At 50.1% G+C, this 13,348-nt stretch overlaps 1 protein-coding gene across 3 annotated transcripts in view; it reads left to right on the top strand.

Moving 5' to 3' along the window:
* Window positions 1-2,072: 2,072 nt before the first annotated feature.
* The window catches only part of LOC309326702 (myosin-7), a 45,171-nt gene continuing 33,895 nt past the window's right edge, over window positions 2,073-13,348 (top strand). For 2 of the 3 annotated variants that reach the window (XM_081835589.1, XM_081835587.1), the window contains exons 1-12: window positions 2,073-2,140; window positions 4,810-4,862; window positions 5,343-5,554; window positions 6,718-6,861; window positions 7,819-7,975; window positions 8,580-8,607; window positions 9,802-9,916; window positions 10,962-11,054; window positions 11,708-11,771; window positions 12,100-12,198; window positions 12,813-12,916; window positions 13,024-13,162. In XM_081835589.1, coding sequence (XP_081691715.1) covers window positions 5,351-5,554; window positions 6,718-6,861; window positions 7,819-7,975; window positions 8,580-8,607; window positions 9,802-9,916; window positions 10,962-11,054; window positions 11,708-11,771; window positions 12,100-12,198; window positions 12,813-12,916; window positions 13,024-13,162 — 1,147 coding nt within the window. In that variant the 5' untranslated portion in view covers window positions 2,073-2,140; window positions 4,810-4,862; window positions 5,343-5,350. Of the gene's footprint in view, window positions 2,141-4,809; window positions 4,863-5,340; window positions 5,555-6,717; window positions 6,862-7,818; window positions 7,976-8,579; window positions 8,608-9,801; window positions 9,917-10,961; window positions 11,055-11,707; window positions 11,772-12,099; window positions 12,199-12,812; window positions 12,917-13,023; window positions 13,163-13,348 lie in introns of all 3 variants that reach the window. The other variant, XM_081835588.1, reaches the window with a different exon arrangement.

A 13,348-nucleotide genomic window follows, 5' to 3' on the forward strand; every position in this document is an offset into this window, starting at 1 on the left:
AAAAGGCCTAGGCTTTTTGGGGGGGCAGGTTGTAATGAAAAGCAGTTTTTTTTTCTTTTCAAACTTCTCACGTTTAAAAACCAAGAAAGGGGGGGACAGAAAACCCAGGCTCGGAAGCTCTTATCATAGCTGTCAACGTTTTTCTCCCTTTTTTAAAGGGAAATTCCCTTATTCCGAATAGGATTCCTCGCAAGAAAAAGCGAAAAGTTGACAGCTATGGCTCTCATGCGTGCAGCCTCATGTGGTGGCAAAATGGCAAAGGAAAGCCACTCTGTGCATGCTCAGAGGTACACTCGCCTTGCCTTTCCAGAACGGAGCCCCGGTGGTTTGAAACTGGCTCTGCGGCTAAGCCCAGGGAAGGCTGGGCTTAGCATAGATCCCATGCTTTCCTCGCACCCCTGCAAATTCTGGATCCAAATTTTGAAATCGAAATCTTGTTGCATTTTGCAAAAAAAAGGGGTTGGGTGGGTGAGTGGGTAGGTGGAGAAGAATGCCAGTTCTGTTATTACTGTTTTTATGTCATTACATTGCAGCTCTAGATAGTTTTTGCAAGGATTTTTAAGCCCTTCCAGAGAGACAGAGGATTTCTCTAAAAAGAAAAAAAGAAAAGACTTGGTTAAAACTTACTTGCTGGGGGGAAAGACATCTGGATTTTGCTGCCTATTAGCTCTCTCCCCTCAAATGAAAAGCCTCCTTTTTAGTATTAAATAATGGCTGCCAAGTGCAGCTCTCCACATATTACTTAGCTGGGGTTTTGCCTAAGTCCTTCTCTGAGGGATTTTGTACCGTTTGAGAGATCACCCTCCTAACTTACATAAGTTTAAACGGGTTCATGTTTTTGCCTCGGGGCAATCGAACTATGAATCGAAAGACAACCAGAATGTGGTTTGGCTGTCAGCTGGACTTTTTGAGTCTGTATACATAAACTTTCTCCACCTGAGTGAAAGAAGAGGAAAAGGCAAGTTTGTCCATTCAGGTAAACAACTCTCTGCTGCGGACCGAATGTGCGGCATTGCACAAGTTGTTTCTTCCGGCCTCAGTTCTCCAGCTGTAAAATGGGACTAGCGGTGCCATTCCCCGTGAAAGTGAGAGCAAGACAGCTGCTACATGTGAGATGGGCTATCAGATCTGCTGCTGCCTTCACAGTTGGAGGAAATAACGCTTTTCCTGCTGGAAACTACAGGAAGGGAGAAGGCTCTTATGCCTGAATCCTGCTTGTGAGTTTTCCACAGGCATCTGGGTGGTATAGTTCAATTTTGTGGCTAGCTCAGCATTGCTTACACTGGCTGGCAGCAGCTGTCCAGGGTTCCAAGCAGGGATCTCTGCCATTCTTACCTGGAGATGTCAGGATTTGAATTCGGGACCTTCTGCATGCAGAGTGAATGCTCTTATCACTGAGCTAGGGCAGCGTTCAACCTTCTCTGCCTCTTTCCCCCACCCCAAATCCCACTACCTGGAAGCTGCTTTTAGCCTCTCTGGGGGAGAAATGAAGTACCTCTATCACGCCTGTGTTTCTCCCACTCCTGAGTGGGTGGAAGTTTCAAGCACTGCTTAATCTTTCAGGAGCGGCCCTCCTTTCAACCAAATCATGTCCCTCTGCATCAGCTTTCAAATAATAATTTTTAAAATGGGAAAATATATATCCCTCTCTCAATAGAAACCCTCTTACGATATTTTCCAGGGAACGAGTCTGCACAGGGAAAGTGGCCAGGGGAGAAATGGGTGTGCAAGAGATTACATGTGGAAACAGAGCATTGGGGAGGGCAGTGGAATATTCCTAGGTTGCCAAAAGTATGTGCAGCTTCTTTCTCTCATCTCCCCTGAGACCCCCTCCTCTCCCCACACTGGAATCTCAACCCTGTTGTTCCAAGATATTTTGATGTCCAGCTCCACCCCCCCTCCCTGAACCTGTTCTTATTCTTCATACCACAACAATGACGACTTGTTCCAATTGTTCCAGGGGAAGCACGATAGGATTGGGGTGGTGGGGAGGGAAGTGGTTGGGGGGGAGAGAGAGGAATGGGTCCGTGTGCCCATATGAGGCTGGCCAGTGGGAGGGAGCGGGGGGAGCAGGGGTTTATAACCAGGGTGCTGGCCAACCACCCAGCTTACAACCCCACCCATCTTGCACTGGTCTCAGGTAAGGCCTAACGCCAGCTGTTCCACATTGGAGGGTTTGGGGGCAGCTAAGTAGGCATTGTGTTTGCCGGTGATTGGGCTCTGGCCATCTGGGCATGGGAAAATCTAGACAGGGAGTTTGCACCCATGGAAGGAACTCTGAAGGACATCTAGTCCAACCCCCTGCTCGAACCCACGAACCTGAGATTAAGAGTCTTATGATCTACCAGCTAATCTATCCTGGGGGCAGGGAATGAAATCCAAGCTGCCAGGTGCACTTTCAATGTACCTGGTGGTTCGTGATATTTACAATTTTTTTGCACATTTGCAATGCAGGCAAATGGTAGAATGCTGCCTTTATCACCCACCTTTTTCTCCCAAGGGGCTCAACCTGGAATACCTAGTTCTTCTCCCCTTCCCTCCTCATTTTAATTTCCACAACAACCCGGCGAGGTAGGCTAGGCTGACCGGCCCAGGGTCACCCAGTCGTGAGTTTTGTGGATTTGAACCCTGGTCTCTCCCAGCTCTTAATCCTGATGCTAGCAGCTCACAAGACAGTGGCTGGAATTGGGAATTGGCTGCGGTGTTTGGAAATATACGCGGGCGGGTGTGTTTGGGCTGGGGTCTCTGTGCAAAATTGGGGCTTTCTTCTCACCCGTTGGTGGGTCGTGTGTTCGGAGAGAGATTTGCACACGTGTAACAAACAGTATATGCAAATAAGCATACGTCCTAAGTGGGGCTTGTAAGGATTGGACGCGGCTCTCCAAAATGTGTTGCACGAAGGGGCTAGGATTGTGTCCCAACCACACAGAGCCCTGCCTGTGTTTTCGTGAGTGTGTAAGAATGTGAGTTTGTAGTAGTGAGTGTGCCTGGTTGTGCATTTCCAGTAAATTCAAGAAGTGTGTGTTAATTCTGCAAATCCTGAGATCTGAGAATTTCATCTGGATGCTGGTGGTTACACCATTAAATACCTCATCCATCCTTCTGAGAATGGTTACATCCTGAGAATGGGTGGTGTAAAGGCATTTCTTGTTTGAATTTTGAAGACAACACTCCACTCTTTTCTTCCCCCCCACCTCAAGTATTTCCATTAGATTTCCCCTACCAGCTGAATATTAAAACTTAAGTTCGAAATTTAGGCGTTGAAATCTTTCGGGATTTCTCTTGCCTACATGCGGCTTTGAGAATCGGGTGAGAATTTCCATGGGCCGTAAGTTGAGAAACGAAGGACTTTCCTCCCGGGTTTGCTTCTGATAAACAGTGTGGCCCAAGGAGAGAATTCTGGGGGAAAAATTTATAATAACGAATCGTCGTTCCGTTTTTGTTTTGTTTTTGTGCTAGCCATAAGTCTAGCTTGTTTTCCCTCTGGAAGGAAAACTGGTGAGCTGATTGTATGGGTGCTTCTGCCTCAAGAACCCTTAGCTGTTCAGCCCCCCCTTTAGAAGTGGTTGTGCAAAATCACAACCTTGGCACGAGACAAATCGCACAGGGAGCTTAGCAGTTTTCAGATTGCACGTAGTTGAGCTGTGGAACTCGCTGCCACAAGGCATAGTGATGGCCGCAGCCTTGAATGGCTTTAAGGGGTTTAGACAAATTCATGGATGATAAATCTGCCTGCCATATTGGTTATGTGCTACTGGTTGCTCGGAATCGCAGGTGAGGAGCGAGCGCTGTTGAGCTTAAGCCCTGCTTACAAGTTTTTGATATGCATCTGGTTCGCTTTTATGAAAGCAGGATGCTCGAACAGATGGACCTGTGTTCAGATCCAGCTGGGCTCATCTTATGCTCTTATCTAGGCAGCCCCACAGCACAGTGATGGTTAGAGCATCACAGCTCAATAACCGAGCACATGAATTGCTGGCGGAAGATTCAGGGTTCCCTGGCATCTCCCATCAAAACAATATTTTAACTCGGATGACGGCTGGGAAAGCCTCTGGTTGAGGTTCTTGACTCTTTTCAGACCAGGGATCTATCTAACTTTAGCCCAAAATTGCATGTGGGGACTGACACTTTCAAGGCGGTACTGCTTCTGCTGTGACTCATTACGGGGCAGGCTGTGACCCAAGGAGTGTAGCCTTTTGTCGGTAGTTTGTTGAACTACAAAGCCCAGCATCTCTGGTGACCAGGGATGATGGGAGTTGTAGTCCAACAACAAGTTTCTTATGTCCGTATGCAGGCATGGGGCTAATTATATGTACTGTATTATTGCAGAACTGGGCGTGAGATGCTCAGCTTGGTTTAAGTTTCCTCTCAGCCGCTAACCCTGCAGTGACCTTGGGCCAGTCTCCCTCAGGAGGCCAGCAGTAGGTGGCGCCACAGCCAACAGCCGTTGCAACTGCAGCCAATGCTAGGTAGAGACGCTGAATTTTAGGTCTGCTCTTGCCTTCCTCCCTGTTGAGATGAAGGAGAAGGGAGCTGACAGGCAAGGTCACTCGCTTGACAGGGTATAAGTGAGAAGGCCGTCAGATGGGCTGGCTGATGGCAGACCGAGGTCAGTCACAAAATCTGAGGTCACAAGATTTGGCAAGGTGCAAATTTAAAGGATTTTGTTCACATATTGGCTCAGGAACTGCAAATCAGGGAAATTCTCAGGAAACTACAAGCAGAAGAGAATTATAGATATTGTATATGTTTGTGATGGGCAGGCCAAGGAAGATAAACATGCCTATATTTTGTGTTTTTCACCTACAGTCATCCGGCCCCAGGTAGCCGATCTCCTGTGGAACCCTAGGAAAATAAAAGAGGTAAATATGGGGCGCTTCTGTCCAGGAGCAGTTGCTTTTGCGGGCAGGTGTTTTATTCACAGCTTGCTTTTAGCTGGCATCCAGATTGCAGCCTCTTCTGTATCTGAGGGGTGTTTTATTTTTTTTGAAAGCCCACAAGAGGGCAGAATACTTGCACAGGAGGCAGCGGCGTTAAGCACGGCGCAGTCCTCCCAATGTCCACTTGGGGGCAGCAGCACCACAGCTTCCCTTTTGGAGAGGCGTGTTGGGCAAGATGGAGCTCTCCCCCATGGGCATTTTGTGTACTGCATATATTGCATAGCTCCTCCTCATGGGGCGATGGTCCCCCCCTGGTGGCTGCTTGGCAAATTGCACCATCCCCAACCGCCGGGCCTTGAAGTCCTGGGTTCGAATCCCACGAGCCCCGGGCTCCTGTTCACTGCTGCGAGGACGCCCCTGCTTGCTGCATGTTTGTTACCCTTCGAAATGTTCCCGTTCCAGCTCCAGCCATGTCTTCGGATGCTGGAATGGCCGACTTTGGCCCCGCAGCCCCTTACCTGCGCATGTCAGAGAAGCAGAGGATCGAGGCGCAGAACCGGCCTTTCGACATGAAGAAGGATGTGTTCGTGCCGGATGAGAAGCTGGAGTTCGTCAAGGCCAAGATCACGTCCAGGGATGGTGGCAAAGTCACCGCGGACACAGAGAACGGCAAGGTGCTGGGCTATTTCTCGTGCTCTCATGCCCATCCCATCGTATAATAATAATTTATTATTTGTACCCCGCTCATCTGGCTGGGTTTCCCCAGCCACTCTGGGCAGCTTCTAACAAAGATTAAAAATACATTAAAATGTCACACATTAAAAACTTCCCTGAACAGGGCTGCCTTCAGATGTCTTCTGAATGTCAGGTAGTTGTTTATCTCTTTGACATCTGGTGGGAGGGCGTTCCACAGGGCGGGTGCCACCACCGAGAAGGCCCGCTGCCTGGTTCCCTGTAGCTTTGCTTCTTGCAGTGAGGGAACCAGCAGAAGGCCCTCAGCGCTGGACCTCAGTGTCCGTGCAGAACGATGGGGATGGAGACGCTCCTTCAGGTATACTGGACCGAGGCCGTTTAGGGCTTTAAAGGTCAGCACCAACACTTTGAATTGTGCTTGCAAACGCACTGGGAGCCAATGTAGTAGCTCTTCTGCTTGTAGTGCTCCAAAAGTTCCGAAACTTTGGCATTAAAAAAAAATGCCTCCCATTCTCCCACAACCATCCTCCCTTCTGCCCGACACCGTGCCCCCATGATCTCTCCTCTGTCTTTTTATAAATGCTGTTCTGGCCACCCACCTCCCCATTGAGGCGAGGTGCCAGCTGCCATGCCCTGACTGGGGGCTTCTAGGGCGGCTGCCCCTGTTCTGTTGAGCGGGCATCCCTGTCGTGTCCCTCCCATTTTCCATCTATGGCTTCCTTCCATCCTTTCCCTGCTACCTAAGTAAAAAAAGAGGCGGTGCCCAATGCTAGTCCTACTCAGAGTAGACACATTGGAATCCGTGAACCTGAGTGGTGCCCGTTAACTTCATTGCATCTGCTCCGAGGAGGGCATTGGATGCAACCCGGTGGGTTCAATTTGGGGGGCTGTTGGGAGGAAGAGATTCCCCGTCCTTTGGGCGCTGGCTGCAGTGGCGTAGCGTGGGTTGTCAGCACCCGGGGCAAGGCAAGTAATTTGACCCCCTAACCCGTGGATTTGCGCCCCCTAACCCGTGGATTTGCGCCCCCTAACCCTAACCCCCAGATGTTGCGCCTGGTGCGGCCGGGCCCCCCCCTGCACCCCCCATGCTACACCACTGGCTGGCTGTCCCGCTGGCCTGAAGCTGGTTGCCTTCTCTCCGCAGACAGTGACAGTGAAGGAAGACCAGATCATGCAGCAGAACCCGCCCAAGTTCGACAAGATCGAGGACATGGCCATGCTGACCTTCCTACACGAACCTGCCGTCCTCTACAACCTCAAGGAGCGCTACGCCGCCTGGATGATCTATGTAAGTGGGCACAATCCTTCCTGGCACCCAGCAATCTGCCTTATCTCAAGCCAGGCCATTTTGGGTCCGTGTAGCTCAGTATCAAAAGGGACGCGGGTGGCGCTGTGGGTTAAACCACAGAGCCTAGGGCTTGCCGATCAGAAGGTCGCCGGTTCGAATCCCCGCGACGGGGTGAGCTCCCGTTGCTCGGTCCCAGCTCCTGCCAACCTAGCAGTTCGAAAGCACGCCAGTGCAAGTAGATAAATAGGTACCGCTCCGGCAGGAAGGTAAACGGCATTTCCATGCGCTGCTCTGGTTCGCCAGAAGCGGCTTAGTCATGTACACCGGCTCCCTCGGCCAATAAAGCGAGATCTCTGCCAACCCCAGAGTCGTCCGCGACTGGACCTAATGGACAGGGGTCCCTTTACCTTTAGCTCAGTATCGCCAGCACTGGCCGGCAGCAGTGGCTCTCCAGGGTGTCAGGCAGGGATCTTGAACCTGGGACCTTCTGCATGCAAAGCAGGTGTCCTCTCCTAGAGCTACGGCCCTTCCTTGTAGGAAACTTGCAGGCCTCCGGGTGACACTGGACGACTCTTCCTCCCGTCCATCAGGACAGCTGCTGGGCTGAGAGGCAGGGCAGACATTCCCCCTAACCTGGCACCTGAACATTATCCAGAATCTGCAGTATTCCCACCTCGCTGGAATGGACTTGTTGGGAACTGATAGTTAAGAGTGTCAAGAGAGCCCTGCAGGATTGAACCAAAATTCCACCTACCCCAGCTTTCGGCTTCCAACAGTGGTCAGTCGTTGGGTTTCCTGGAAACCTGCAGGGAGGGTTAAAAAGTAATAATTCCAGGCCTCCTGAGGTTCTCGGCTTCCTTCCACAACCCACACCACCCTTCAAGTTTCTTTCCCTTTTAATTCCCCACGAGACATTTTCTTACAGAACGCCCTTCCTCCTCGCTCTCTCCTCTATAGACCTATTCCGGGCTCTTCTGCGTGACTGTCAACCCCTACAAGTGGTTGCCGGTCTACAATGCGGAAGTGGTTGCTGCCTACCGGGGGAAGAAGCGAAGCGAAGCCCCTCCCCACATCTTCTCCATCTCTGACAACGCCTATCAGTATATGCTGACAGGTAAGGAAAAGGGGGAAGGGACGAGGGTGGCGCTGTGGTCTAAACCACAGAGCCTAGGGCTTGCCGATGAGAAGGTCGGCGGTTCGAATCCCTGCAACGGGGTGAGCTCCCGTTGCTCGGTCCCTGCTCCTGCCAACCTAGCAGTTCGAAAGCACGTCAAAGTGCAAGTAGATAAATAGGTACCACTCCGGCGGGAAGGGAAACGGTGTTTCTGTGCGCTGCTCTGGTTCGCCAAAAGCGGCTCAGTCCTGCTGGCCACATGACCCGGAAGCTGTATGCCGGCTCCCTCGGCCAATAAAGTGAGATGAGCGCCGCAAGCCCAGAGTTGGCCATGACTGGACCTACCGTAATGGTCAGGGGTCCCTTTACCCTTTACCTTTTAAGGAAAAGGGGGAGGGTGCAGAAACTCTCTCTCTCTCTCTCTCTCTCTCTCTCTCTCTCTCTCTGTTTGTGTGTGTGTGTGTGTGTGTGTGTGTGTGTTGGCAAGAAACTGGGGAGCAAAAATCCTGCTTTGCTATTTTCAACTTCCTATTTCTTCTGCGTTTCCTCCCCTTCCATTTTCCCCTCCTCTCTTCCCTTTCAACTCTTCTCTCTCTCTCTCTAGATCGTGAGAATCAGTCTATCCTGATCACGTAAGTCCTCCCTTCCCTTCCCTTCCCCTCTCCTTTCTGTTTCTCCCTACAAAGTCTCCAGAACACCCTCAGGTGCAGAGGAAGCTGCCTTTGCCCTAGTCAGACCTAGCTCCATATTGCCTGCACTGACTGGCAACAGCTCCTCAGCATTTTCCAACAGGGTTCTTTCCCAGCCGGGGAATGAACCTGGGATCCCCTGGATGGTAGATTGTGAGACTCTTCATCTCAGGGTTGTGGGTTCGAGCCCCACATTGGGCAAAAGATTCCTGGACTGAAGGGGGTTGGACTAGATGACCCTCGAGGTCCCTTCCAGCTCTACAATTCTGTGATTCTATGAATGCAAAGCAGATGTTATGGCCCTTCCACCCTAAAACCTGCCATTCTATCTAAGTCTGCCTCTTGGTCTATTCATTTTATTTCATAAAATTTACATGCTGCTAGATTTTATTTTTTAAACCCTCCAAGTGGTTGGGCCAGCAACTCTTGACACTGCTATTTTGGCTGTCTCCATCAAAATAATAACAATTATTATAATTATTATAATTATTATTATTATAATTATTATTATTAATAATAATAATAATACCCTGCCCATCTGGCTGGGTTTCCCCAGCCGCTCTGGGTGGCTCCCAACAGAATATAAAAAATATGATAAAACATCAAACATTTAAAAATTCCCTAAACAGGTCTTCCCTAAAACCCATCGACACCATGGCAAACCTCTTTCCCCCCCTTTTCTCATTTGCCCTGTTCTGTCTCTGGACAGAAGGGAACAACTGCTTCCTCACCTGGTCTCCTGGGGTGAGCAGCAAGAATTGGCCAGGCGACCATCGGAGCAAGGAAGATTCACAAAATTGGGTGGTTCTCCCTCCCCGCTGCTGTCGTTTGTGCCACAGACTTAACTATTAAAAATCAGGTTCCTTGCCTTTGTTGTTTCTCTGCAAAGCTGCAATACTATTCCTTGTTTGCAACACAAAACGGCTGATGCTGTAGTGGCAGTCCATGAGGCCTGTATTCTTAAGAACAGCCATAGTATATTAGAAGAATAAATTACATTTTTAAAAAATACCCTTGATTTTGGGGTGGGGAGGATCACTTGTGAGCCACTGGAAGTGGCATGAGGATGTAGCTGATCGATCGGTTGATCAGTCTACAAACGCACCCGCTCTTCAGCCTCGGTTTTCTGCCCCGCAGCGGAGAATCCGGGGCAGGGAAGACTGTCAACACCAAACGTGTTATCCAGTACTTTGCGGTGATCGCTGCCATCGGCGACCGGACCAAGAAGGAGCAAGCCGCGGCTACTGGCAAGGTGACCGTTTTGTCTGCCTCTGGCTTCTTGTAGTGGTAGCTGGCCTCCTCCAGGGCTGGTAGGGCAGAAGGACAGGAGATGAACACCAGGTGGCGCCAGAGAAAACGATACGCGGAACTACCCAACCCCTGATTGACTAGAGGTGAAGCAGGCAGGCAGGCGAGGGCTAGTGGAGAGCCTAAAGGCCCGGACACATGAAAAGCAGCCCGACCACGGCTACTCAGAGCTACTAGCAGGCAAGGAAAGCCAGAGGGGCAAGGAAAAAGGAGCTGCTGCTCTCCACCGACTTCTGTCGTCGTATCTTTCCCATTGCTAACCACGTTCCCTTCTCCTCCTGCTCCTCCGGCCTCTAAGCTGTTTGCTGATATTATATTCATATCCCACCTTTGCTCCAAGATGTTCCTCTCCACATTTTACCCCTGTGAGGTAGGCTCGGCTGACAGATGGTGACTGGCCCGAGATCACACAGCGAGCTTTCTGGCCCAGAGGGGAGTTGAACCCTGGTCTCCCAAGTCCTAGTCTGGCACTCTAACCATGAAACCACACTGGTCCTCACGTGTTTAAACAGGCATTTCTCGAATCTGATAACTCAAACCTCCTTCTTCCATTGTTTTGGTTGCTATTCTAAATGGGCTTCCTTTAAAGTACATTGCAATTATGGATTTTATTCAAGTCTGCTATACAGTGGTACCTCGGGTTACAGACACTTCAGGTTACATACTCCGTCAACCCAGAAATAGTACCTCGGGTTAAGAACTTTGCTTCAGGATAAGAACAGAAATCGCACGGCGGCAGCGGGAGGCCCCATTAGCTAAAGTGGTACCTCAGGTTAAGAACAGTTTCAGGTTAAGAACGGACCACCAGAACGAATTAAGTTCTTAACCTGAGGTACCATTGTATCTGTGTGTCTACACACACACACACACACAAATATATTGGTTTTAGACTTGTAAGCCACTTTGGGCGATGAAGAGGCATGCAAATGAATAAGGAATAAAAATGAGCTGGTAGAGAGAATGTTTCTAACCTTTCGCTGTACCGACAGGGGACTCTGGAAGATCAAATCATCCAGGCCAACCCTGCGCTGGAGGCCTTTGGGAATGCCAAGACTCTCCGGAACGACAACTCGTCCCGATTTGTGAGTGTCGCTCGAGAGGGAATTTGAGGCAGGGGCGAGGGGGGGACTACACTGCCAAAATAACTGCCTACGAGCTTGCATAATCCCATATAGGCCCACTCAAGTCGCTTCCACCTGCAGAACTGGCACTGCTACAGGGGCCCAATCACCCTCGTTCTGCGATGGTGAGAAACAGATCTTATAGTGCTTCAGCTTCCAACCTTTGGAACTCCCTGCCTCTTGACACCAGAGGACTCGTTTCAGCATCTGCTAAACACATTTCTGTCTAGGCAAGACTCCCCAGAGATATAGAACATTGCCGTGTGTTTTCATACGTTCTTGTCTTATCATTTACTTATTTTTTTGAATGTTTTGGATAGCTTGGTTAGAGGTGATTGTGCCAAGGTTGCAGGTTCAATTCCCGTATGGGACAGCTGCATATTCCTTCTCTCTGGGTCCCTTCCAACTTTATATGATTCTTTGAAATAGCTGTTCCGAACTGTTTTTACTGATAATTTTGTTCTTCTATTCTTTTTTGTAAACTTCTGTGAAGGTTTCCTCTGCCATCAAGCGGTATATAATTGGGGAGGGGAGAATAAAACCAATAGATAATTATTATTTTTGCTCCCCCCCCCCGCCCTGCCTGCACCTCAGTTTCTTCTTTTCTCTTCTAGGGCAAATTTATTCGGATCCATTTTGGGGCGACGGGGAAGCTGGCCTCAGCCGACATAGAGACCTGTGAGTTTGCCAAAGGCCTGTCCTTCTTTACTTCTCCTGATCTCTGGCCCTCCTCCCTGAATTAACGTAAGGACGCAAGTAAGGCCCTACCGGCCGGATCAGGCCAATGGCCCTCCTAGTCCACCCCTTGTCCTCACCTGTGGGAAGCCCCCAAAATGCAGAACCTGAGTGCATCTTCGCCTCTTGCGATTCCCAGCTGCTCATATTCCCTCCAACAGTGGAGACGGAAGTTTGGCTAGAAGCCTTTATCCGCCATGAATTTTTTCTTCCTTTCGTTGTTGCTCCTCCGTTTCAACTGCCCCGCCTTCTCTTCCTCTTAATTCCTCAGACCTCCTGGAAAAGTCCCGGGTCATCAATCAGCTGAAAGCTGAGAGGAACTACCACATCTACTACCAGATCTTGTCCAACAAGAAGCCGGAGCTCCTGGGTGAGTTGTTGCAAAGGAGAGCCACTCTGGCCCGGATCTGAGATCTTGCTGAGATGTTCTTCTGTACACGGAACAAATCTAAGCCTGCGCCAGAACAGCAGTAGGGCACCTGATCTGCGGGCAGAAGGTCCTAGGGTCATGTGCATAGTAGGGATGAGAGAGATTCCCTGCCTGAAAGGCTGCCAGTCAGAGTAGACAATGCTGAGCTACAGCATAGGTCGGCAAAAGAAGGTACAGTGGTGCCCCGCAAGACGAATGCCTCGCAAGACGAAAAACCCGCTAGACGAAAGGGTTTTCCGTTTTTCGAGGTGCTTTGCAAGACGAATTTCCCTATGGGCTTGCTTCGCAAGGCGAAAACGTCTTGCGGGTTTGCTTCCTTTTTCTTAAAGCCGTTAATATCTGGGGAATCCGCGCTCCGCAAGACGAAAAAATCGCAAGACGAAGCAACTTGCGGAACGAATTAATTTCGTCTTGCGAGGCACGACTGTAATTGGATGCAAAAAAATAGGGGGAAATTGGAATTTTTTAAAAAAATGAATTTTTTTTTTTTTAAAAAAAGAAAAGGGACAATCTTCCTTTTGCCTTATTCCCTGCCCAATGCCTTTCCTTCCCAGACATGATGCTGGTAACCAATAACCCGTACGACTACGCCTTCATCTCCCAAGGAGAGACCACGGTGCCGTCCATCGATGACGCTGAGGAGCTGCTGGCCACTGACGTGAGTAGCTGGCGGGGGGGCAGAAGCCGTATCCAGGCGAATCACCCACCCCTTGCGGCCGTGCAGGCAGCAACAGCCAACCCTCCCTTTGCTTCCTCCGCCCGCAGAGCGCCTTTGACGTCTTAGGCTTCACCCAGGAAGAGAAGAACTCCATCTACAAGCTGACGGGCGCCATCATGCACTACGGAAACATGAAGTTCAAACAGAAGCAGCGCGAGGAGCAGGCAGAGCCCGACGGCACAGAAGGTGAGGGAGGATGCTCACAATAAACCGCAAGCGAGGCAAATGAATGCCGGGTCGCAGGGCAGGTTGCTCTGTCCCAGCCTGATGCCTCCTTTGCGTCAAGAAAACAGAACCCCACAACTTGTGTAAATTATAGATACATGTATATGCATATAGGGACGCGGGTGGTGCTGTGGGTTAAACCACAGA

Source organism: Podarcis erhardii (genome assembly GCF_964252035.2).
Source record: "Podarcis erhardii genome assembly, chromosome: 13".
NCBI lineage: Eukaryota > Metazoa > Chordata > Lepidosauria > Squamata > Lacertidae > Podarcis > Podarcis erhardii.